This window comes from Dendropsophus ebraccatus, chromosome 5 (genome assembly GCF_027789765.1).
Source record: "Dendropsophus ebraccatus isolate aDenEbr1 chromosome 5, aDenEbr1.pat, whole genome shotgun sequence".
In the NCBI taxonomy this organism is placed as follows: Eukaryota; Metazoa; Chordata; class Amphibia; order Anura; family Hylidae; genus Dendropsophus; species Dendropsophus ebraccatus.
In genome coordinates this window covers 161,766,933-161,794,880 of record NC_091458.1, presented here as the reverse complement: position 1 = coordinate 161,794,880, position 27,948 = coordinate 161,766,933, and the positions used below count along the sequence as shown (strand labels likewise).

General features: G+C 49.9%; 2 protein-coding genes across 6 annotated transcripts in view; one reads left to right on the top strand and one right to left on the bottom strand.

Annotated features, from left to right (window-relative positions):
• Nucleotides 1-325: 325 nt before the first annotated feature.
• Nucleotides 326-17,801, bottom strand: TUBD1 (tubulin delta 1). Its single transcript, XM_069971799.1, has 9 exons — nt 17,637-17,801; nt 15,094-15,284; nt 14,867-15,014; nt 14,545-14,761; nt 9,670-9,901; nt 8,377-8,541; nt 6,081-6,215; nt 3,462-3,645; nt 326-532 (listed from the first exon to the last, which is right to left on the bottom strand). The coding sequence occupies exons 2-9, from the start codon at nt 15,260-15,262 to the stop codon at nt 430-432; spliced, it is 1,353 nt and encodes a 450-aa protein (XP_069827900.1). The 5' UTR covers nt 15,263-15,284; nt 17,637-17,801; the 3' UTR covers nt 326-429.
• A 136-nt stretch (nt 17,802-17,937) lies between these two features.
• RPS6KB1 (ribosomal protein S6 kinase B1) overlaps nt 17,938-27,948 on the top strand; it is a 59,956-nt gene continuing 49,945 nt past the window's right edge. For 3 of the 5 annotated variants that reach the window (XM_069971793.1, XM_069971792.1, XM_069971790.1), the window contains exon 1: nt 17,942-18,148. In XM_069971793.1, the coding sequence (XP_069827894.1) occupies nt 18,017-18,148 (132 nt within the window). In that variant the 5' untranslated portion in view covers nt 17,942-18,016. Of the gene's footprint in view, nt 18,149-27,948 lie in introns of all 5 variants that reach the window. The other 2 variants (XM_069971791.1, XM_069971797.1) reach the window with 2 other exon arrangements.

Here is a 27,948-nt window from a genome sequence, read left to right as displayed (position 1 = left end):
GTAATAGTCACCTCTCACCTGGATACAGAGATTGGTCTGTTGTATTATGTAATATTTCTATGTTATACACCGCTACTTCCCATAAGTCTTCTCTGTATGTGTATATACGTATACGTATGTGTATATGATGTCGTTCCTGTTGTGTCTTTTGCGGTTGAGAACGCCCCTGGGCTCCCGGAATGGCGGCTTGTGCTGCCGCAGGGCTGTTCTGCATACGCCAGGTCAGCCGCTGGGTCGTGCTGGTGAGTGCTGACCTCTGAGCCGCCATTGGACAAAATGCGGATAATATCGGGTCGGGGTCGTAAGACAATAAAAAAGCAAAAGATAAAAATAAATAAGATTTATTAAAAATATATTAATCTCCTAAAAAGGCAGAAGAGCCGACTATAAAAGATCCAAAAACTTCCCCGAGTACAAGAAACCTTCCGCTCATAAAGTGGAGTAACTGGAAATAACCTGCTCCAGGGTGGTGAAGCTCTGCAGGAAATCTTCTTCCTCCATGCCGTACTTTGTATATTGGTGAACGTACGCCCTGAAAGAGGAAGAGACGACAAATTAGCCACAAAGCAAAGCAGTCCAGGCCAATCCATGGGGACAAACAGGCCAGGCCATGGGGGAGAAGGACAAACAGGCCGGGCCACGGGGGAGAAGGACAAACAGGCCAGGCCACGGGGGAGAAGGACAAACTGTCCAGGCCACGGGGGAGAAGGACAAACTGGCCGGGCCACGGGGGAGAAGGACAAACAGGCCGGGCCACGGGGGAGAAGGACAAACAGGCCGGGCCACGGGGGAGAAGGACAAACAGGCCGGGCCACGGGGGAGAAGGACAAACAGGCCGGGCCACGTTGGAGAAGGACAAACAGGCCGGGCCACGGGGGAGAAGGACAAACAGGCCGGGCCACGGGGGAGAAGGACAAACAGGCCGGGCCACGGGGGAGAAGGACAAACAGGCCGGGCCACGGGGGAGAAGGACAAACAGGCCGGGCCACGGGGGAGAAGGACAAACAGGCCGGGCCACGGGGGAGAAGGACAAACAGGCCGGGCCACGGGGGAGAAGGACAAACAGGCCGGGCCACGGGGGAGAAGGACAAACAGGCCGGGCCACGGGGGAGAAGGACAAACAGGCCGGGCCACGGGGGAGAAGGACAAACAGGCCGGGCCACGGGGGAGAAGGACAAACAGGCCGGGCCACGGGGGAGAAGGACAAACAGGCAAATAGCCAGGACCCCATCCCCAAGAGATTGGCCGGTACCCCAGAACAGAGACACTATAGCTGTATCCACATCCTAAGGAGGCTCCCAGAGAGCTCCCTGCCCTATCAGTGTCAGCTGTCCAAATGCCAGGACTGTGCACAGGACTTTAGCGGCTGGGGGTAGGCAGGGGGATGGAGGGGGTAGGCAGGGGGATGGAGGGGGTAGGCAGGGGGATGGAGGGGGTAGGCAGAGGGATGGAGGGGGTAGGCAGGGGGATGCAGACACTGCCTGGGTCGGGCACTGACCTTACAGGCCAGAAGAAGCTTCAATATATATTACTATAGGGTGACTGTACTGGTAATTATATATTACTATATGGTGACTGTACTGATTATATATTACTATATGGTGACTGTACTGATTATATATTACTATAAGGTGACTGTACTGGTATGTATATCACTATATGGTGACAGTACTGATATATATGTCTCACTATATGGTGACTGTACTGGTATATATTATTATATGGTGACTGCACTGGTATGTGTATCTATCTATCACTATATGGTGACTATACCGGTATATATTACTATACGGTGACTGTACTATATATAAAATCACTATATGGTGACTGTACTAGTATACAATATATATCACTATATGGTGACTGTACTGATTATATATAACTATATGGTGATTGTACTGGTATATTATATATTACTATAAGGTGACTGTACTGGTATATATATAACTATATGGTGACAGTACTGGTATGTGTATCTATCTATCACTATATGGTGACTGTACCGGTATATATTACTATACGGTGACTGTACTATATATATATATAAAATCACTATATGGTGACTGTACTAGTATACAATATATATCACTATATGGTGACTGTAGGCCGGTAATACTGAGGTCTGTACTCTGTAGAACCATTACTCTCACATAGTGGCGGTGCTGCCCTTTATGTGGGATTATTGGTCTTTGTATAGCATGTTCAGTGCAGTGGGGCAGTTTGGAAGGAACATGTAATCGCTGCATATTAATAATCTGGCGGAGTATATTCATTGATATCTATATGTATGTGACCTATGACCCGAGCACTAGAGCGCGGCACTTCCGCTGGGTTCCCTTCACGTCCTGCACGGACTAAATGGGACACGGTTGGTGCTAGAAGATTTTGCGCTCTGAGCTTTATTTGCACGTTGGAGCCGCCGACCTTGTGTGGTCGTGTTAGCCACAGTAAGGATACGGTAAGACTAAGCGATTTTTAACAAGTAACGATCACAAACACGATTGTTTATCGTTAACTTGAAATCGTTCTTGTATACACAGAATGATAGCCGTTACTCCGATCGGTTACTCCATCTGATCCCGGCAAAAGGAAGAACGATGTGGGATTACACTGAGCGATTAGTGACCGAACGTGGATTTACAGTGAACGATTAACAAGGATTTCAGATCTAAATCATCGCTCAATGACACACAAACGATTTATCGTTTGTTGCCTGCGGTTACACAAGACAATGATCGTTCAAATTCAAACGATATAGCGATTTTCTGCACGACAATGGTCTGGTGTAATAGGGCTCTTACACTTCCACCGCAGCACTTTCCATCAGCAGAGTGTATTTTAAGGCTGCAGTGAAGCCGGACGCTGCGTTCGTTTGTTCGAGGGTCCGTCGTGAAGTAAGAGCGGGTCCAGCTGATAAACGGAAGGTTTTTTGCCGTCTGTGAATTCTGTATTTGCCCCAAAGTAAAAAAAAAACAAAACGCTGACCATCATCTAGGCATAGAAAGGAGTGGATCGAGCTCCCCGTACTGGCTGGGAGACCCCTGTGCACGGACCGGATGCGTGTGGAAGACGTCCAGAAGAAACGCTATACAAAGAAGGAAGCTTCGGCAGCCTGATGGAAAGCTTGACGTCTGGTAGAAAAGCACACGACGCATAAGTCCACAAGTGTCCACCAACGCGTTGCAGGCCCTGAAAGCCCGGCCATAAATAAGGGCCTGCGTCCCGGAATATAATAAAGAGGATTGGATGGTCCCCACCATCTGCTGGAGCTTCCTTCTTCTATGTCCAGATAACTGATGGCTGGGACATACATTGCCGGTGTCAGGGGAGAAGAGGCATGGTCCGCGATTTGGGCAGTAGATGTGTTGGTTTCCTGGTGCCCTCAGTTTGCACGCAGAACGTTCCCAATTCAACGGAGCTACACGGTCTCCTCGACTAAAGGACAAACAAGAGGCTCTTACCTCGAAGCAAACATGTTCCAAGCTTTTCCCACCACGTTGTCCAGGGGCCTCAGCAGGCTCTGACTATTGCTCATTAAAGTGGCCGACTTCTCGTACTTGTTGAACGCTCTCGACGTCTTCCAAATACTAAAGGAATTCTCTGGTGGCAACCAGGATGTATACAACGCCGGATCCCGGAAGCCTTCTGAAATTACACAATAGGAAAAGCAGCTGTCAGTGACGTCCTGTGGGGTCTCAGGGTCTATATATCTATCTATGCCTCTCTACCCTGTGCGTGGAGCCTCTCTATGCCTCTCCGCCCTGTGCGCGGAGCCTCTCTATGCCTCTCCGCCCTGTGTACAGACTCTCTCTATGCCTCTCCGCCCTGTGTACGGACTCTCTCTATGCCTCTCCGCCCTGTGTACGGACTCTCTCTATGCCTCTCCGCCCTGTGTACGGACTCTCTCTATGCCTCTAACAGGAAAAAGCACACGGCCGTATGATCCGGCTTTATCTGGGCCGGGTGTCAGACTCGCCGCCCTCCACCTGCCGGGAAGGGTAAAGCTTCAGCGATCTTATCAGGTATTATGCCCCTACCGTACACATGACTTTCTCTTTACAGCAGCAGTAAAGCATTACTGTGTACAACGGCCAGGATAAAAAGAGATTCCTTCCATCAGATAGCCGGACAAGTTCCTGGGATTTTGTCCTTTGTTTTACAATGACCACAGAGTCATTAATGGTGTCCTGGCTTCTATCCTGTATCATATATATAGTACAGGTATATAGCCGAGCAGGAGATATTATACAGGGGGTATATACAGCTACATATAGTACAGGTATATAGCCGAGCAGGAGATATTATACAGGGGGTATATACAGCTACATATAGTACAGGTATATAGCCAAGCAGGAGATATTATACAGGGGGTATATACAGCTACATATAGTACAGGTATATAGCCGAGCAGGAGATATTATACAGGGGGTATATACAGCTACATATAGTACAGGTATATAGCCGAGCAGGAGATATTATACAGGGGGTATATACAGCTACATATAGTACAGGTATATAGCCGGGCAGGAGATATTATACAGGGGGTATATACAGCTACATATAGTACAGGTATATAGCCGAGCAGGAGATATTATACAGGGGGGGTACATACAGCTACATATAGTACAGGTATATAGCCGAGCAGGAGATATTATACAGGGGATATATACAGCTACATATAGTACAGGTATATAGCCGAGCAGGAGATATTATACAGGGGGTATATACAGCTACATATAGTACAGGTATATAGCCGAGCAGGAGATATTATACAGGGGGTATATACAGCTACATATAGTACAGGTATATAGCCGAGCAGGAGATATTATACAGGGGGTATATACAGCTACATATAGTACAGGTATATAGCCGAGCAGGAGATATTATACAGGGGGTATATACAGCTACATATAGTACAGGTATATAGCCGAGCAGGAGATATTATACAGGTTACATAAAGGAGAAGTCCGGCCGAAGGGCAAAGTCATCATTACAGGCAGGCTTAGTAGGACGTCAATCAACCGGCCGTGGCGTGGCTGCAGGGGAGCGATGAAGACTGGCGGCTGGGGTCCAGGACGTGGCGCTGCGCTGGCACAGGTAAATATAAATTCCCTATTATGTTCCCCCTAACCCTAATCCCCCCCCTCCCCAACCTCCAGCACAAAAAAATTTGGCCCCTGTTGGACTTTTCCTTTAATATTCAGGTGTGTGAGATTTGTTGACCACTGTACATCCCTGAGGTAGAATAAGCCAAAGCCTGATCCAGACTGTAGCTATACATCAGCCCCAATGGAATGCTGGGTAATGGGCACTCGGACCTTTGCCTTTGGCTCCTGACTAAATCGAGCAGTCCTGTCTCATAGCTCTTGTCCTCAGATCGGGTGTGAATGGAGCTGAACTGTAATGCCACACACAACCTGAGGACAGGGGTGGCGCTGTTTCTGTCAGAAAGTAGCTGTGCTTTTTCTAATCCTGGGTAACACCTCAAGGGTGTCAGAAAATGTAATGAATGGGATTAACTGGACAATAAGTGTTATGTTTTAAAGCGTTCCACCCCAGAGAGAGAAAGAAATGGAAACAGAGAAAGTTGTAACAGTAAACAGAGAATGTAAAGGTCAGAAGGGATATTCCGCTAAGATAAAACATATGTTGAATCATTGCCCGATCTAGAAATGATCAATTCCTTCGATACTTTTCCATCTCCTTCCCCCAGTTCTGAGTCTGCTGCTTTCTGCTGAAGACACAGAAAACTTTGTATGAGCTGTTTTCTCCGTCTCTGCTCTTAACGTCTCCGTTTCCTCCCACCCCATCCAGCAGGAAGCAGAGACAGCCTGTTAGGGACTTGTTTACAACAGCCGTCTCAGAAGGGAGGGGGAGGAGGGGAGACAGAGAGAAAGGCTCACACACAGATTTTTGTGTCTTCAGCAGAAAGCAGCAGCTGAGAACTGGGGGAAGGAGACTGAATAGATAATAACAAGTATGAAAGGAATTGTTAGTTTCTAGAGTATTTTTCCTCAGGTTTAACCAATAAAGATGATATTGTACGATAAGAGACAAGCAATGTGTCACACAAGACTCACCCGGAGACGCTTCTTCTAGATCTTTTCCACGGAATATAACAAGGTTTGCCACTGATTTATTGAACTGCTGTTCAGCTGTCACCGAGTTCCTTCCTGCCATCGTCTCCGATGGGAGCTGCACTCGCCAGTTGATGCCTGAAGATTAAACAGATATATATGTATACAGAGGTATACAGGTACGGAGGTATAGAAGTATACAGGTACGGAGGTAAACATGGAATAGGGATATAGAGGTATACAGGTACGGAGGTATAGGAGTATAGAGATATACAGGTACGGAGGTATAGAAGTATACAGGTACGGAGGTATACAGGTATAGGGATATACAGGTATAGGGATATACAGGTATAGGGGTATACAGGTATAGGGGTATACAGGTATGGAGGTATAGGAGTATAGAGATATACAGGTACGGAGGTATAGAAGTATACAGGTACGGAGGTATAGAAGTATACAGGTACGGAGGTAAACATGGAATAGGGATATACAGGTACAGAGGTATACAGGTATAGGGATATACAGGTACGGAGGTATAGGAGTATAGAGATATACAGGTACGGAGGTATACAGGTATGGAAGTATAGAAATATACAGGTACGAAGGTATAGAAGTATACAGGTATGGAGGTATACAGGTATAGGGGTATAGAGGTATACAGGTACGGAGTATATAGATATACTCAGGACAGAACAGCCTGTCCGGGGGCAAAGGTCACCCTGTCCCACTAAGGAATTCTAGTACACACTGCATCTACCACTTATCTATCCAGACATGTCCCCATATTGGCCGTGGATTACTTACTGGCAATGGTTGCTGTCAGCAGGAGAAGGCTCCCGGCTACAATGTGACTACAGTTCAGGAAAGTTTGGAAGAATAACGGCCCTATTACACAGGACGATTATCGTGCAAAAAAAAAAAGTTAAATCGTTCAAATTTAAACGATAATCATTCTTTCATTTTTTTCACTAATCGTTCAGTGTAATCGCACATTGTTCATTGTTTTTCTGGGATCAGAAGGAATAAACGATCATAATAACGATCCAAACTAACGATTATCGTTCTGTGTAATATGGTGAAGGATTTCAGGTTAACGATAAATAATCTCGTTTGCGATCGTTAAAAATCGCTCAGTGTGATAGGACCCTAAGAGAAGGAGCCCGAGGCTTAAGATTCCTTAGGTCCCGAGGTCTCCAAACACCTCAGACTTTGCCACGATGAGCCGCAGCAAGAGTGATGTCACTTACCCCTCGCCATAGAGAGCAATCGGACGTGTGTATGTGGAGGATGGACGGCGGCCGAACAATAGTAATTATATCTCCATCTTCCATTAGTGTCACAGAAACACAGCTGAAGCCGCACTCCATCATCTCACCGACTGCAACCTCTGGGGACACGCCGCCAACGTCCGGTATGGACCCAAAGCGGCAGAGAAGCAGCTGAGAAGGCCAAGAAGTGGCAGAGAGCGCCGAGAAGTGGCAGAGAGCGCCGAGAAGTGGCAGAGGGCGCCGAGAAGTGGCAGAGGGCGCCGAGAAGTGGCAGAGAGCGCCGAGAAGTGGCAGAGAGCGCCGAGAAGTGGCAGAGGGCGCCGAGAAGTGGCAGAGAGCGCCGAGAAGTGGCAGAGAGCGCTGAGCAGTGGCAGAGAGCGCTGAGCAGTGGCAGAGAGCGCTGAGCAGTGGCAGAGAGCGCTGAGAAGTGGCAGAGAGCAGTGGCAGAGAGCGCCGAGCAGTGGCAGAGAGCGCCGAGAAGTGGCAGAGAGCGCCGAGCAGTGGCAGAGAGCGCCGAGCAGTGGCAGAGAGCGCCGAGAAGTGGCAGAGAGCGCCGAGAAGTGGCAGAGAGCGCCGAGAAGTGGCAGAGAGTGGCAGAGAGCGCCGAGAAGTGGCAGAGAGCGCCGAGAAGTGGCAGAGAGCGCCGAGAAGTGGCAGAGAGCGCCGAGAGGTGGCAGAGAGCGCCGAGAGGTGGCAGAGAGCGCTGAGAGGTGGCAGAGAGCGCTGAGAGGTGGCAGAGCAGGAGGAGCTGTGGAATATTCCGGTGGGGTTTGGACTGCGGGGGCCACAAGCACAGTATCTGCCGCTAAGGACGCTGCTTTATTGTACATTGCGGCTTCACACACTCCGGAGCGCAGCGGATTTGATGCTGCGTTCAGTTATTTAGATAAAATCCGCTGCGATCCGCTGTGTGTGAAGCCGCCATGAAGGAGGATTTTTCCACTCGCCAGGACGTCACTGGGGGAATCACTGAATACAGGAGCCCACAGAGCGCCGGGTTATCTGGCCGTGTTCTCCACGGCCGCTCGCACCTTCTTCCATCTCGGCATTCGCTATCAGCATTTGTCGCAGATGTTTGAGGAGACCAGGCCACGTAAAGGTGCTGTACGCCAGGGAACGCTCCGACATCTGAGGAATAGTGCGAAGACCCAACATCTTATACTCCGGGTGCGGGACCAGACTCTCCAGCAAGTTCCCTGGGAAGAAAACGTGCCGATTAGGCCAAAGAAGGTGATAAGCGCGCAGCATGGCGATACGTAACATGACAGAATAGTAATAATCAGCAAGTACAAGTACGCCGCTCTTATATTAGGCCCCGCCCCCTTTTCTCCAGCAGGATTCGCCAAGAGGCGCACGTCTCTTAGTGAATCGGGACGGCCGGGCGCCCGAATCTGAGCCCGGCGTACAAAATCTACACCTGCTTCCAAACCTTGATAAATCACGCCCCCTGCAAGCTCGGCCAGCCCACCCATCGGGCGAGCGAGGCGTACACCAGGGAGAAGGGGCGAATCTGCACCTTCTCCCTGGCGTACGCCTCGTAAATCCCCCCGAGAGTTCATTACCAACCTGACCTCAAAAGAGCCCTCCTAGTATTACAAAGAAGCTACAATGTTGCAGATACAGCCTGTCAGGGACTTGTTTGCATCAGCTGTCTCAGAAGGAAGGGGGAGGAGGGGGAGACAGAGGGAGAAAAGCTCACACACAGATTTTTGTGTTTTCAGCAAAAAAGCAGCAGTTGAGAACTGGGGGAAGGAGACTGAATAGATAATAAGTATGGAAGGAACTGGAGGGGGTTATTATTTTCACCATGGGCAGCAACATATTAAAAGTTGTGTGTGAGCGGAATACCCCTTTAACTTGTATATAAATGGTTTGTACAAATGTGCTGCGAAAACCTGCCTCATGTATATAAAAAAACACCACCACAAAAACGGTTGATAAGACGGTCTCCCTTAGTGTTACCTTACTCTGGATACACGGTGCCTGCTGATGTAACCAGACATATTATAGATGCCAGCGCCCATCTCAGCGGGTTACACACAGTTACACATTTCTCCCCGCATTGTTTTGCCTTTTTCTGCAATGAATGGTCGTCCTGACCACCTACCAGGCTGGCGGCACTGCTGGAAACACATCAAGGAGGCGGGGCCTATTGTTCCCTGGGCGCTAGCACTGCTACGCCTCACTGGTGGGCAGACAGGCGGAGGCAGCCAAGCCACGTCCTGTATGCTGATATCTATCCATAGTGGGTAGGTGGTCGGGGAGTTTATTCTCAGCATAATATTCCTATCCGGTATCAGCGACCATCCACAGATCCATCGTACCGAGAGGGTTTCTGCTGTAGTGCCAGGCTCCCTGTGCCGTGTACGCCGGCTGGAATACGCTGCCAAGCTGGTGTGCAATGACTTGATTGACATCCCGGAAGGAGATCTGCTTGATGTTCATGCGCTGGGAGCAGACCCTGTGGATAATGTCATTCTCATGAACCAAGAGGGCGTCCGAGCACTGGTACAGGTGGGAGAGGGTTAAAACCGAATTGTAGTTCTGAACAATAACCTAGGAGAAAAAAGCGTGAGAGCCGGTGACAACCAATACATCAGGCCAAACCGCACCAATAAGACACAACGAAGGAGAAAAACTGGATGCTACCAAGTGAAGGCGAGACCCTGCACTTATAGTAACCAGTGCCAGACCGTCCATGGAGACAGCACACAATGGGACTGAGACCGCTCCGTAACCAGTGCCAGACCGTCCATGGAGACAGCACACAATGGAAATGAGAACGCTCCGTAACCAGTGCCAGACCGTCCATGGAGACAGCACACAATGGGAATGAGAACGCTCCGTAACCAGTGCCAGACCGTCCATGGAGACAGCACCCAATGGGACTGAGACCGATCCGTAACCAGTGCCAGACCGTCCATGGAGACAGCACACAATGGGACTGAGACCGCTCCGTAACCAGTGCCAGACCGTCCATCGAGACAGCACACAATGGAAATGAGAACGCTCCGTAACCAGTGCCAGACCGTCCATGGAGACAGCACACAATGGGACTGAGACCGCTCCGTAACCAGTGCCAGACCGTCCATGGAGACAGCACACAATGGGACTGAGACCGCTCCGTAACCAGTGCCAGACCGTCCATGGAGACAGCACACAATGGGACTGAGACCGCTCCGTAACCAGTGCCAGACCGTCCATCGAGACAGCACACAATGGAAATGAGAACGCTCCGTAACCAGTGCCAGACCGTCCATCGAGACAGCACACAATGGAAATGAGAACGCTCCGTAACCAGTGCCAGACCGTCCATGGAGACAGCACACAATGGGAATGAGAACGCTCCGTAACCAGTGCCAGACCGTCCATGGAGACAGCACCCAATGGGACTGAGACCGATCCGTAACCAGTGCCAGACCGTCCATGGAGACAGCACACAATGGGACTGAGACCGCTCCGTAACCAGTGCCAGACCGTCCATCGAGACAGCACACAATGGAAATGAGAACGCTCCGTAACCAGTGCCAGACCGTCCATGGAGACAGCACACAATGGGACTGAGACCGCTCCGTAACCAGTGCCAGACCGTCCATGGAGACAGCACACAATGGGACTGAGACCGCTCCGTAACCAGTGCCAGACCGTCCATGGAGACAGCATGCTGGCAAAGGGACTGAGACCGCTCCATAACCAGTGCCAGACCGTCCATGGAGACAGCACACAATGGGACTGAGACCGCTCCGTAACCAGTGCCAGACCGTCCATGGAGACAGCATGCTGGCAAAGGGACTGAGACCGCTCCATAACCAGTGCCAGACTGTCCATGAAGATACAATGGGAATGAGAACGCTCCGTAACCAGTGCCAGACCGTCCATGGAGACAGCACACAATGGGACTGAGAACGCTCCGTAACCAGTGCCAGACCGTCCATGGAAACAGCACACAATGGAAATGAGACCGCTCCGTAACCAGTGCCAGACCGTCCATCGAGACAGCACACAATGGAAATGAGAACGCTCCGTAACCAGTGCCAGACCGTCCATCGAGACAGCACACAATGGAAATGAGAACGCTCCGTAACCAGTGCCAGACCGTCCATGGAGACAGCACACAATGGGAATGAGAACGCTCCGTAACCAGTGCCAGACCGTCCATGGAGACAGCACACAATGGGACTGAGACCGCTCCGTAACCAGTGCCAGACCGTCCATGGAGACAGCACACAATGGGACTGAGACCGCTCCGTAACCAGTGCCAGACCGTCCATGGAGACAGCACACAATGGGACTGAGACCGCTCCGTAACCAGTGCCAGACCGTCCATGGAGACAGCACACAATGGGACTGAGACCGCTCCGTAACCAGTGCCAGACCGTCCATCGAGACAGCACACAATGGAAATGAGAACGCTCCGTAACCAGTGCCAGACCGTCCATCGAGACAGCACACAATGGAAATGAGAACGCTCCGTAACCAGTGCCAGACCGTCCATGGAGACAGCACACAATGGGACTGAGACCGCTCCGTAACCAGTGCCAGACCGTCCATCGAGACAGCACACAAAGGGAAAGAGAACGCTCCGTAACCAGTGCCAGACCGTCCATCGAGACAGCACACAATGGGACTGAGACCGCTCCGTAACCAGTGCCAGACCGTCCATGGAGACAGCACACAATGGGACTGAGACCGCTCCGTAACCAGTGCCAGACCGTCCATGGAGACAGCATGCTGGCAAAGGGACTGAGACCGCTCCATAACCAGTGCCAGACCGTCCATGGAGACAGCACACAATGGGACTGAGAACGCTCCGTAACCAGTGCCAGACCGTCCATGGAGACAGCATGCTGGCAAAGGGACTGAGACCGCTCCATAACCAGTGCCAGACTGTCCATGAAGATACAATGGGAATGAGAACGCTCCGTAACCAGTGCCAGACCGTCCATGGAGACAGCACACAATGGGACTGAGAACGCTCCGTAACCAGTGCCAGACCGTCCATGGAAACAGCACACAATGGAAATGAGAACTCTCCGTAACCAGTGCCAGACCGTCCATGGAGACAGCACACAATGGGACTGAGAACGCTCCGTAATCAGTGCCAGACCATCCATGGAGACAGCACACAATGGGACTGAGAACGCTCCGTAATCAGTGCCAGACCATCCATGGAGACAGCATGCTGGCAAAGGGAATGAGAACGCTCCGTAACCAGTGCCAGAACGTCCATGGAAACAGCACACAATGGGAATGAGAACGCTCCGTAACCAGTGCCAGACCATCCATGGAGACAGCATGCTGGCAATGGGAATGAGAACGCTCCGTAACCGGTGCCAGACCGTCCATGGAGACAGCACACAATAGGAATGAGAACGCTCCGTAACCAGTGCCAGACCATCCATGGAGACAGCATGCTGGCAATGGGAATGAGAATGCTCCGTAACCAGTGCCAGAACGTCCATGGAGACAGCACACAATGGGAATGAGAACGCTCCGTAATCAGTGCCAGACCGTCCATGGAGACAGCACACAATGGGACTGAGACCGCTCCGTAACCAGTGCCAGACCGTCCATGGAGACAGCATGCTAGCAATGGGAATAAGAACAATAGAAATGATAAAACTCTGCTTACAAATTCATAATCTCATTCAGGCAGAACAACAAACTGTACAGGAAGAGTTATGAGAAAATACACTCAAGAACTGTCTTATTTCCAGGCTACTTCCATCTGAGCAGGTTATCCCCCATCCGCGTCCAAACACTAGGACCCCACCCTGAGGCCAAGAACAATCAGGAGACCAGATGCTGATGGTGAGCAGTGGTGCTGCAGCTGAGGGGGCACAGTGACAGGTAAGTATCCCTTAGAATGCTTCATACTGGGATTCTGCTGTAGGGCTCCTCCTTAACACAAATATATGCACATCTTACTGCAATTCCCTTCCAGAGAGGAAGAGAGCAGGACCCTCAGACTCTGCAGCAACCGCTCCGTTCTCTGTATATTCCAGAGATGAAGAGAGCAGGACCCTCAGACTCTGCAGCAACTGCTCCATTCTCTGTATATTCCAGAGAGGAAGAGAGCAGGACCCTCAGACTCTGCAGCAACCGCTCCGTTCTCTGTATATTCCAGAGATGAAGAGAGCAGGACCCTCAGACTCTGCAGCAACCGCTCCTTTCTCTGTATATTCCAGAGAGGAAGAAAGCAGGACCCTCAGACTCTGCAGTAACCGCTCCGTTCTCTGTATATTCCAGAGAGGAAGAGAGCAGGACCCTCAGACTCTGCAGTAACCGCTCCGTTCTCTGTATATTCCAGAGAGGAAGAAAGCAGGACCCTCAGACTCTGCAGCAACCGCTCCTTTCTCTGTATATTCCAGAAATGAAGAGAGCAGGACCCTCAGACTCTGAAGCAACCGCTCCGTTCTCTGTATATTCCAGAGATGAAGAGAGCAGGACCCTCAGACTCTGCAGCAACGGCTCCGTTCTCTGTATATTCCAGAGAGGAAGAGAGCAGGACCCTCAGACTCTGCAGCAACCGCTCCGTTCTCTGTATATTCCAGAGAGGAAGAGAGCAGGACCCTCAGACTTTGCAGCAACCGCTCCGTTCTCTGTATATTCCAGAAATGAAGAGAGCAGGACCCTCAGACTCTGCAGCAACCGCTCCGTTCTCTGTATATTCCAGAGAGGAAGAGAGCAGGACCCTCAGACTTTGCAGCAACCGCTCCGTTCTCTGTATATTCCAGAAATGAAGAGAGCAGGAGCCTCAGACTCTGCAGCAACCGCTCCTTTCTCTGTATATTCCAGAAATGAAGAGAGCAGGACCCTCAGACTCTGAAGCAACCGCTCCGTTCTCTGTATATTCCAGAGATGAAGAGAGCAGGACCCTCAGACTCTGCAGTAACCGCTCCGTTCTCTGTATATTCCAGAGAGGAAGAGAGCAGGACCCTCAGACTCTGCAGTAACCGCTCCGTTCTCTGTATATTCCAGAGAGGAAGAGAGCAGGACCCTCAGACTCTGCAGCAACAGCTATGTTCTCTGTATATTCCAGAGAGGAAGAGATCAGCACCCTCAGACTCTGCAGCAACCGCTCGGGATATTGAAATGCTTGTACAGACTCAGTCCTCTGTATACTAGTAATGTGGGCACCGCAGTGTAACTGATCACACCTGACCATGGACCATACATAATGCGTCCACCATACTTACCTCTCCAGTTCCATAAGGCCAAATAACCTCATTGAGTAATAGGGATTTGGAGTACACGTCCCGTAAAGCCCTGGTGATGAAGGTTCCCATCCCGGAGCCGGTGCCGCCCGCCATACTCATTATCGGGATAAAACCAGCCAATCGATCACATTTTTCGACTTCCTTTCTAACCAGATCCATGAGCGAGTCCTTGTGCTTTGGTCCATGTACATAGTAACTAGAACGAGAAGTAATAAGGAAAGTGTAAGCCATCATCTGGGAGAAAAGTGGCAGAAGTAAGGGGGGACACCGACCCCTCCGCAGCTGCTCCCATCCTACTTACCCATTTGCCCAGTTGTTTCCGGAGCCCTGCTTCTGGGAGAACTGGGACCTCTCACAATACCTCCAGCCACTGGAACGGGTCGCCATTGATAGGGTTCGGGAAATGACTTTGGCTTCCATGTCCAGAAGCACGGCCCGGCCGACCAGGTCTGTAACGGACATACGATACAATTACACCTCTGGGCACTGAGGGTACTGAGAGGTTTTATAAATCCTGAACCTTTCTACCTCCAGATTCTGTCTCATCAAAGAACCTCTCCTTGGAGGCGGCCTGATAGAGCGAGTCCTCCCTGCGGGGGCACAGACCCCCACCCTGGAGATCACTGCAGAGGACATCAAATAACTCGTAGCCAATCTGATTGCCACATTGCCCCAACTGTACGGTGATGAGCGACATGTCCTGGTGATCCGGCCTCTATCTGCAAAACAGAGAAACAGGTCAATGAGGTCCCCCCACCGCACTGTTATAGTGATGGCCCCCGCAGTATAACAGGTCAGTGCAGCTCCCCCCCCCACACTGTTATACTGCGGGGGACATCACTATAACAGGTCAGTGCAGCTCCCCCCCCCCCCACCGCACTGTTATACAGGGGGGGCCATCACTATTACAGGTCAGAGCAGCCCCCCCCCCCCCCCGCACTGTTATACTGCGGGGGACATCACTATTACAGGTCAGTGCAGCTCCCCCCCCCCACCCCCGCACTGTTATACAGGGGGGGCCATCACTATTACAGGTCAGTGCAGCTCCCCCCCCACCGCACCATTATACTGTGGGGGACATCACTATTACAGGTCAGTGCAGCTCCCCCCCCCCACCGCACTGTTATACTGCGGGGGACATCACTATTACAGGTCAGTGCAGCTCCCCCCCCCCACCGCACCATTATACTGTGGGGGACATCACTATTACAGGTCAGTGCAGCTCCCCCCCCACCGCACCATTATACTGTGGGGGACATCACTATTACAGGTCAGTGCAGCTCCCCCCCCCCACCGCACTGTTATACTGCGGGGGACATCACTATTACAGGTCAGTGCAGCTCCCCCCCCCCACCGCACTGTTATACTGCGGGGGACATCACTGTTACAGGTCAGTGCAGCTCCCCCCCCCCCACCGCACCATTATACTGCGGGGGACATCACTATTACAGGTCAGTGCAGCTCCCCCCCCCACCGCACTGTTATACTGCGGGGGACATCACTATTACAGGTCAGTGCAGCTCCCCCCCCCCCCCACCGCACTGTTATACTGCGGGGGCCATCACTATTACAGGTCAGTGCAGCTCCCCCCCCCCCCCACCGCACCATTATACTGCGGGGGACATCACTATTACAGGTCAGTGCAGCTCCCCCCCCCCACCGCACTGTTATACTGCGGGGGCCATCACTATTACAGGTCAGTGCAGCTCCCCCCCCACCGCACCATTATACTGCGGGGGACATCACTATTACAGGTCAGTGCAGCTCCCCCCCCCCGCACCATTATACTGCGGGGGACATCACTATTACAGGTCAGTGCAGCTCCCCCCCCCCGCACTGTTATACTGCGGGGGACATCACTATTACAGGTCAGTGCAGCTCTCCCCCCCAACCCCCCCCCCACCGCACCATTATACTGCGGGGGACATCACTATTACAGGTCAGTGCAGCTCCCCCCCCCCCGCACTGTTATACTGCGGGGGACATCACTATTACAGGTCAGTGCAGCTCCCCCCCCCCCCCCACCGCACTGTTATACTGCAGGGGACATCACTATTACAGGTCAGTGCAGCTCCCCCCCCCCACCCCCGCACTGTTATACAGGGGGGGCCATCACTATTACAGGTCAGTGCAGCTCCCCCCCCCCCGCACCATTATACTGCGGGGGCCATCACTATTACAGAGCACAGATTGGGTCCATCTGATTACCGGCGGCTGGAGAAGATGGAGACATGGGCCACAGGTTGTATCCACCAGGACTCCCACCATCCAGCTTCTCCAGCCGCCGGTAATCAGATGCCGCACATCCCGCTCCAGCTGCGCCAATCTCCAAACTATAAGATGGGGGGGGGGGACATGGCGGTTCTGATGACAGCGCACACATGAGAGGGTCCCAGGGGAAGCACTGCCATCACACATATCACACCACCATCACACATACATCACACCGCCATCACACATACATCACACCGCCATCACACATATATCTCACCCCCATCACACATATATCTCACCCCCATCACACATACATCACACCGCCATCACACATACATCACACCGCCATCACACATACATCACACCGCCATCACACATACATGAGAGGGTCCCAGGGGAAGCACTGCCATCACACATACATCACATCACACCGCCATCACACATACATCACACCGCCATCACACATACATCACACCGCCATCACACATACATCACATCACACTGCCATCACACATACATCACACATACATCACACATACATCACACCGCCATCACACATACACGAGAGGCTCCCAGGGGAAGCGCTGCTGCTGGTGCCACTGACAGGGACGTCTGCACAATGAGGAGATCACATGGGGGTCATCTCTATTATTCCAGGAAAGAAACAGGAAGACAAATCAATACTACAGCTGCAAAGCATCACACACACACATATCACACATCACACATCCATCACACACCCCAGGCTTCCATCACACATACATCACACATACATCACACATACATCACACATACATCACACATACATCACACATACATCACACACCTCAGGCTTCCATCACACATACATCACACACCTCAGGCCGCCGTCACCTCCGGGGCTGTCGGACACGATTCCTTCAGTCTCCGGCGTTTCAGACAAACAGACGCAACAACCGTTTAAACAGACTGATCGCAGGGGAAGGAGTCCGCCACAGAGTGTCCGCGTCTCAGGAGCCATTTTGGTGAAGCCCAGAGCCGCACCTCCGTCTCCCAGACTCGGCCACAGAGCTGCGCACGCGCATTGGTAACGCGCATTAATGGTCTCCTCTGCGCATGTGCGGCTGTAGACCCTCTGCCCAATCCGTGGCCGTGCTGTGTTGGCGGGGCCGCGCACGCACAGGACCTGGGAAGTAAAGTGGGACGGGAGCGCCGCTGCGCTTCCACGTCCGGTGATGGCGGCCGTGTGCTGGAGCCCATGAGGCGGGGAACCGGGGGACCGAACCGCTGTGCGGGGAGACAGACAACGTCCGAAGCCATGGCGGGCGTGTTCGATATAGATCTGGACCAGCCCGAGGACGCCATTTCCGATGATGAATTGGAGGACGGAGTGAGTAGAACCGGCGCGGTGGTGTGAGGCCCCGGAGGAGCGGCGGCCCGGAGACTGCACAGCTCCCGGGGGACACCGACACCACGGAGCCCGGATGGGAGCGGCCGCGGACCGTGAGGCTGTGAGGGAGCTGCCCGGCCCCTATACTGCGGAGCTACTAGTGTATATACCGTATACTGCGGAGCTACTAGTGTATATACCGTATGCTGCGGAGCTACTAGTGTATATACCGTATACTGCGGAGCTACTAGTGTATATACCGTATATTGCGGAGCTACTAGTGTATATACTGTATGCTGCGCACCTACTAGTGTATATACCGTATACTGCGGAGCTACTAGTGTATATACCGTATACTGCGCACCTACTAGTGTATATACTGTATGCTGCGGAGCTACTAGTGTATATACCGTATACTGCGCACCTACTAGTGTATATACTGTATGCTGCGGAGCTACTAGTGTATATACTGTATGCTGCGGAGCTACTAGTGTATATACCGTATACTGCGGAGCTACTAGTGTATATACTGTATGCTGCGGAGCTACTAGTGTATATACTGTATGCTGCGGAGCTACTAGTGTATATACCGTATGCTGCGGAGCTACTAGTGTATATACCGTATACTGCGGAGCTACTAGTGTATACACCGTATACTGCGGAGCTACTAGTGTATATACTGTATGCTGCGGAGCTACTAGTGTATATACTGTATGCTGCGGAGCTACTAGTGTATATACCGTATGCTGCGGAGCTACTAGTGTATATACCGTATACTGCGGAGCTACTAGTGTATATACCGTATACTGCGGAGCTACTAGTGTATATACTGTATGCTGCGGAGCTACTAGTGTATATACCGTATACTGCGGAGCTACTAGTGTATATACCGTATACTGCGGAGCTACTAGAGTATATACTGTATGCTGCAGAGCTACTAGTGTATATACCGTATACTGCGCACCTACTAGTGTATATACTGTATGCTGCGGAACTACTAGTGTATATACCGTATACTGCACACCTACTAGTGTATATACTGTATGCTGCGGTGCTACTAGTGTATATACCGTATACTGCGGAGCTACTAGTGTATATACTGTATGCTGCGGAGCTACTAGTGTATATACCGTATACTGCGGAGCTACTAGTGTATATACCGTATATTGCGGAGCTACTAGTGTATATACTGTATGCTGCGGAGCTACTAGTGTATATACCGTATGCTGCGGAGCTACTAGTGTATATACTGTATGCTGCGGAGCTACTAGTGTATATACTGTATGCTGCGGAGCTACTAGTGTATATACCGTATGCTGCGGAGCTACTAGTGTATATACCGTATACTGCGGAGCTACTAGTGTATATACCGTATACTGCGGAGCTACTAGAGTATATACTGTATGCTGCAGAGCTACTAGTGTATATACCGTATACTGCGCACCTACTAGTGTATATACTGTATGCTGCGGAACTACTAGTGTATATACCGTATACTGCACACCTACTAGTGTATATACTGTATGCTGCGGTGCTACTAGTGTATATACCGTATACTGCGGAGCTACTAGTGTATATACTGTATGCTGCGGAGCTACTGGTGTATATACCGTATACTGCGGAGCTACTAGTGTATATACTGTATGCTGCGGAGCTACTAGTGTATATACTGTATGCTGCGGAGCTACTAGTGTATATACTGTAGAGCTACTAGTGTATATACTGTATGCTGCGGAGCTACTAGTGTATATACTGTATGCTGCGGAGCTACTAGTGTATATACCGTATACTGCGGAGCTACTAGTGTATATACCGTATACTGCGGAGCTACTAGTGTATATTGCGGAGCTACTAGTGTATATACTGTATGCTGCGGAGCTACTAGAGTATATACTGTAGAGCTACTAGTGTATATACTGTATGCTGCGGAGCTACTAATGTATATACTGTATGCTGCGCACCTACTAGAGTATATACTGTATGCTGCAGAGCTACTAGTGTATATACCGTATACTGCGCACCTACTAGTGTATATACTGTATGCTGCGGAACTACTAGTGTATATACCGTATACTGCGCACCTACTAGTGTATATACTGTATGCTGCGGAACTACTAGAGTATATACTGTATGCTGCAGAGCTACTAGTGTATATACCGTATACTGCGCACCTACTAGTGTATATACTGTATGCTGCGGAACTACTAGTGTATATACCGTATACTGCGCACCTACTAGTGTATATACTGTATGCTGCGGTGCTACTAGAGTATATACTGTAGAGCTCCTAGTGTATATACTGTATGCTGCGGAGCTACTAGTGTATATACCGTATGCTGCGGAGCTACTAGTGTATATACTGTATGCTGCGGAGCTACTAGTGTATATACTGTATGCTGCGGAGCTACTAGTGTATATACTGTATGCTGCGGAGCTACTAGTGTATATACTGTATGCTGCGCACCTACTAGTGTATATACTGTATGCTGCGCACCTACTAGTGTATATACTGTATGCTGCGGAGCTACTAGTGTATATACCGTATGCTGCGGAGCTACTAGTGTATATACTGTATGCTGCGGAGCTACTAGTGTATATACTGTATGCTGCGGAGCTACTAGTGTATATACTGTAGAGCTACTAGTGTATATACTGTATGCTGCGGAGCTACTAGAGTATATACTGTAGAGCTACTAGTGTATATACTGTATGCTGCGGAGCTACTAGTGTATATACCGTATACTGCGGAGCTACTAGTGTATATACTGTAGAGCTACTAGTGTATATACTGTATGCTGCGGAGCTACTAATGTATATACTGTATGCTGCGGAGCTACTAGTGTATATACTGTATGCTGCGCACCTACTAGTGTATATACTGTATGCTACGGAGCTACTAGTGTATATACTGTATGCTGCGGAGCTACTAATGTATATACTGTATGCTGCGGAGCTACTAGTGTATATACTGTATGCTGCGCACCTACTAGTGTATATACTGTATGCTACGGAGCTACTAGTGTATATACCGTATGCTGCGGAGCTACTAGTGTATATACCGTATGCTGCGGAGCTACTAGTGTATATACCGTATGCTGCGGAGCTACTAGTGTATATACCGTATGCTGCGGAGCTACTAGTGTATATACCGTATGCTGCGGAGCTACTAGTGTATATACCGTATGCTGCGGAGCTACTAGTGTATATACTGTATGCTGCGGAGCTACTAGTGTATATACTGTATGCTGCGGAGCTACTAGTGTATATACTGTATGCTGCGGAGCTACTAGTGTATATACTGTATGCTGCGGAGCTACTAGTGTATATACTGTATGCTGCGGAGCTACTAGTGTATATACTGCGGAGCTACTAGTGTATATACTGTATGCTGCAGAGCTACTAGTGTATATACCTTATACTGCGGAGCTACTGGTGTATATACTGTATGCTGCGGAGCTACTGGTGTATATACTGTATGCTGCGGAGCTACTGGTGTATATACTGTATGCTGCGGAGCTACTGGTGTATATACTGTATACTGCGCACCTACTAGTGTATATACTGTATGCTGCGCACCTACTAGTGTATATACTGTATGCTGCGCACCTACTAGTGTATATACTGTATGCTGCGCACCTACTAGTGTATATACTGTATGCTGCGCACCTACTAGTGTATATACTGTATGCTGCGCACCTACTAGTGTATATACTGTATGCTGCGCACCTACTAGTGTATATACTGTATGCTGCGCACCTAGTGTATATACTGTATGCTGCGCACCTACTAGTGTATATACTGTATGCTGCGCACCTACTAGTGTATATACTGTATGCTGCGCACCTACTAGTGTATATACTGCGGAGCTACTAGTGTATATACTGCGGAGCTACTAGTGTATATACCGTATGCTGCGGAGCTACTAGTGTATATACCGTATGCTGCGGAGCTACTAGTGTATATACCGTATGCTGCGGAGCTACTAGTGTATATACCGTATGCTGCGAAGCTACTAGTGTATATACCGTATGCTGCGCACCTACTAGTGTATATACCGTATGCTGCGCACCTACTAGTGTATATACCGTATGCTGCGCACCTACTAGTGTATATACCGTATGCTGCGCACCTACTAGTGTATATACCGTATGCTGCGCACCTACTAGTGTATATACTGTATGCTGCGCACCTACTAGTGTATATACTGCGGAGCTACTAGTGTATATACCGTATGCTGCGGAGCTACTAGTGTATATACCGTATGCTGCGGAGCTACTAGTGTATATACCGTATGCTGCGGAGCTACTAGTGTATATACCGTATGCTGCGGAGCTACTAGTGTATATACCGTATGCTGCGGAGCTACTAGTGTATATACTGCGGAGCTACTGGTGTATATACCTTATACTGCGGAGCTACTAGTGTATATACCTTATACTGCGGAGCTACTAGTGTATATACTGTATACTGCATGCTGAGGAGCTACTAGTGTATATACTGTATGCTGCGGAGCTACTAGTGTATATACTGTATGCTGTGGAGCTACTAGTGTATATACTGCGGAGCTACTTTTGTATATACCGTATACTGCGGAGCTACTAGAGTATATACTGTATGCTGTGGAGCTACTAGTGTATATACTGTATGCTGCGGAGCTACTAGTGTATATACTGCGGAGCTACTCGTGTATATACCGTATACTGCGGAGCTACTAGTGTATATACCGTATGCTGAGGAGCTACTAGTGTATATACTGCGGAGCTACTAGTGTATATACCGTATGCTGCGGAGCTACTAGTGTATATACCGTATGCTGCGGAGCTACTAGTGTATATACCGTATGCTGCGGAGCTACTAGTGTATATACCGTATGCTGCGGAGCTACTAGTGTATATACCGTATGCTGCGGAGCTACTAGTGCGTATACTGTATATTGCGGAGCTACTAGTGTGTATACCGTATATTGCGGAGCTACTAGTGTATATACTGTATACTGCGGAGCTACTAGTGTATATACTGTATGCTGCGGTGCTACTAGAGTATATACTGTAGAGCTCCTAGTGTATATACTGTATGCTGCGGAGCTACTAGTGTATATACTGTATACTGCGGAGCTACTAGTGTGTATATACTGTATGCTGCGGAGCTACTAGTGTATATACTGTATGCTGCGGAGCTACTAGTGTATATACTGTATGCTGCGGAGCTACTAGTGTATATACCGTATGCTGCGGAGCTACTAGTGTATATACCGTATGCTGCGAAGCTACTAGTGTATATACCGTATGCTGCGCACCTACTAGTGTATATACCGTATGCTGCGCACCTACTAGTGTATATACCGTATGCTGCGCACCTACTAGTGTATATACCGTATGCTGCGCACCTACTAGTGTATATACCGTATGCTGCGCACCTACTAGTGTATATACTGTATGCTGCGGAGCTACTAGTGTATATACCGTATGCTGCGGAGCTACTAGTGTATATACCGTATGCTGCGCACCTACTAGTGTATATACCGTATGCTGCAGAGCTACTGGTGTATATACCTTATACTGCGGAGCTACTGGTGTATATACTGTATGCTGCGGAGCTACTGGTGTATATACTGTATGCTGCGCACCTACTAGTGTATATACTGTATGCTGCGCACCTACTAGTGTATATACTGTATGCTGCGCACCTACTAGTGTATATACTGTATGCTGCGCACCTACTAGTGTATATACTGTATGCTGCGCACCTACTAGTGTATATACTGTATGCTGCGCACCTACTAGTGTATATACTGTATGCTGCGCACCTACTAGTGTATATACTGCGGAGCTACTAGTGTATATACCGTATGCTGCGGAGCTACTAGTGTATATACCGTATGCTGCGGAGCTACTAGTGTATATACCGTATGCTGCGGAGCTACTAGTGTATATACCGTATGCTGCGGAGCTACTAGTGTATATACCGTATGCTGCGGAGCTACTAGTGTATATACTGCGGAGCTACTGGTGTATATACCTTATACTGCGGAGCTACTAGTGTATATACCTTATACTGCGGAGCTACTAGTGTATATACTGTATACTGCATGCTGAGGAGCTACTAGTGTATATACTGTATGCTGCGGAGCTACTAGTGTATATACTGTATGCTGTGGAGCTACTAGTGTATATACTGCGGAGCTACTTTTGTATATACCGTATACTGCGGAGCTACTAGAGTATATACTGTATGCTGTGGAGCTACTAGTGTATATACTGTATGCTGCGGAGCTACTAGTGTATATACTGCGGAGGTACTGGTGTATATACCGTATACTGCGGAGCTACTAGTGTATATACCGTATGCTGAGGAGCTACTAGTGTATATACTGCGGAGCTACTAGTGTATATACCGTATGCTGCGGAGCTACTAGTGTATATACCGTATGCTGCGGAGCTACTAGTGTATATACCGTATGCTGCGGAGCTACTAGTGTATATACCGTATGCTGCGGAGCTACTAGTGTATATACCGTATGCTGCGGAGCTACTAGTGCGTATACTGTATATTGCGGAGCTACTAGTGTGTATACCGTATATTGCGGAGCTACTAGTGTATATACTGTATACTGCGGAGCTACTAGTGTATATACTGTATGCTGCGGTGCTACTAGAGTATATACTGTAGAGCTCCTAGTGTATATACTGTATGCTGCGGAGCTACTAGTGTATATACTGTATACTGCGGAGCTACTAGTGTGTATATACTGTATGCTGCGGAGCTACTAGTGTATATACTGTATGCTGCGGAGCTACTAGTGTATATACTGTATGCTGCGGAGCTACTAGTGTATATACCGTATGCTGCGGAGCTACTAGTGTATATACCGTATGCTGCGGAGCTACTAGTGTATATACTGTATGCTGCGGAGCTACTAGTGTATATACTGTATGCTGCGGAGCTACTAGTGTATATACTGTATGCTGCGGAGCTACTAGTGTATATACTGTATGCTGCGGAGCTACTAGTGTATATACTGTATGCTGCGGAGCTACTAGTGTATATACTGTATGCTGCGGAGCTACTAGTGTATATACCGTATGCTGCGGAGCTACTAGTGTATATACCGTATGCTGCGGAGCTACTAGTGTATATACCTTATGCTGCGGAGCTACTAGTGTATATACCGTATGCTGCGGAGCTACTAGTGTATATACCGTATGCTGCGGAGCTACTAGTGTATATACCGTATGCTGCGGAGCTACTAGTGTATATACCGTATGCTGCGGAGCTACTAGTGTATATACCTTATGCTGCGGAGCTACTAGTGTATATACCTTATTCTGCGGAGCTACTAGTGTATATACCGTATGCTGCGGAGCTACTATTGTGTATGCTGCGGAGCTACTAGTGTGTAAACTGCGGAGCTACTAGTGTGTAAACTGCGGAGCTACTGGTGTATATACTGATATGCACCTACTACTTTGTATACTGTATGCTGCGGAGCTAATAGTGTATATACCTTATGCTGCGGAGCTACTAGTGTATATACCGTATGCTGCGGAGCTACTATTGTATATACTGTATGCTGCGGAGCTACTAGTGTGTATACTGTATACTGCGGAGCTACTAGTGTGTATACTGCGGAGCTACTAGTGTATATACTGATATGCACCTACTACGGTGTATACTGTATGCTGCTAACCCACTCCTGTATATACTGTATGCTGCCCAGCTACTACTTTATATACTGTGATTTTTACTCTATACCTGGTATTAGGCAGTACTAGTGCTGTATCCCTGTATACCTGGTATTAGGCAGTACTAGTGCTGTATCCCTCTATACCTGGTATTAGGCAGGACTAGTGCTGTATCCCTGTGCTGTATACCTGGTATTAGGCAGGACTAGTGCTGTATCCCTGTGCTGTATACCTGGTATTAGGCAGGACTAGTGCTGTATCCCTGTGCTGTATACCTGGTATTAGGCAGGACTAGTGCTGTATCCCTGTGCTGTATACCTGGTATTAGGCAGGACTAGTGCTGTATCCCTGTGCTGTATACCTGGTATTAGGCAGGACTAGTGCTGTATCCCTGTATACCTGGTATTAGGCAGGACTAGTGCTGTATCCCTGTGCTGTATACCTGGTATTAGGCAGTACTTGATCCCGGTGTGGTGTGAGCGCCTGGGGCCCCTGCTGTGTGTACTCCCTGATACTGTTCGGTCTATACTGGTCCTGTCATATATAACGTTCTTACAGACATGTGACCCGTTCTCACCGTATGATTGGTGGGGGTCTTTGTATCGGGAGAATACGGGGATGTGGGTCGCTCGGCCATCTCTGGCAATATGGCGCTGCTATATACACTGGGGAGAGCTGCAGCTCCCTGTATAGCCAGGAGGTCCGTGCATGAGCAGGAACAGGGACTATGAAATGGGAGTACCTGAGACTGTCAGCAGGTGTATGGGGGGGTCCTATCTCAGGGTCAGCAGGTGTATGGCGTCCTATCTCAGGGTCAGCAGGTGTATGGGGGGGTCCTATCTCAGGGTCAGCAGGTGTATGGGGGGGTCCTATCTCAGGGTCAGCAGGTGTATGGGGGGGTCCTATCTCAGGGTCAGCAGGTGTATGGGGGGGTCCTATCTCAGGGTCAGCAGGTTATGGGGTCCTATCTCAGGGTCAGCAGGTGTATGGCCTCCTATCTCAGGGTCAGCAGGTGTATGGCGTCCTATCTCAGGGTCAGCAGGTTATGGGGTCCTATCTCAGGGTCAGCAGGTGTATGGCCTCCTATCTCAGGGTCAGCAGGTGTATGGGGTCCTATCTCAGGGTCAGCAGGTGTATGGGGTCCTATCTCAGGGTCAGCAGGTGTATGGCGTCCTATCTCAGGGTCAGCAGGTGTATGGTGTCCTATCTCAGGGTCAGCAGGTGTATGGCCTCCTATCTCAGGGTCAGCAGGTGTATGGGGGGGTCCTATCTCAGGGTCAGCAGGTGTATGGCGTCCTATCTCAGGGTCAGCAGGTGTATGGCCTCCTATCTCAGGGTCAGCAGGTGTATGGGGGGGTCCTATCTCAGGGTCAGCAGGTGTATGGCGTCCTATCTCAGGGTCAGCAGGTGTATGGCCTCCTATCTCAGGGTCAGCAGGGTTATGGCGTCCTATCTCAGGGTCAGCAGGTGTATGGCGTCCTATCTCAGGGTCAGCAGGTGTATGGCGTCCTATCTCAGGGTCAGCAGGTGTATGGCCTCCTATCTCAGGGTCAGCAGGTGTATGGCGTCCTATCTCAGGGTCAGCAGGGTTATGGCCTCCTATCTCAGGGTCAGCAGGTGTATGGCCTCCTATCTCAGGGTCAGCAGGTGTATGGGGGGGTCCTATCTCAGGGTCAGCAGGTGTATGGCCTCCTATCTCAGGGTCAGCAGGTGTATGGCCTCCTATCTCAGGGTCAGCAGGTGTATGGCCTCCTATCTCAGGGTCAGCAGGTGTATGGGGGGGTCCTATCTCAGGGTCAGCAGGTGTATGGCCTCCTATCTCAGGGTCAGCAGGTGTATGGCCTCCTATCTCAGGGTCAGCAGGTGTATGGCGTCCTATCTCAGGGTCAGCAGGGTTATGGCGTCCTATCTCAGGGTCAGCAGGTGTATGGCGTCCTATCTCAGGGTCAGCAGGTGTATGGCGTCCTATCTCAGGGTCAGCAGGTGTATGGCCTCCTATCTCAGGGTCAGCAGGTGTATGGCGTCCTATCTCAGGGTCAGCAGGGTTATGGCCTCCTATCTCAGGGTCAGCAGGTGTATGGCCTCCTATCTCAGGGTCAGCAGGTGTATGGGGGGGTC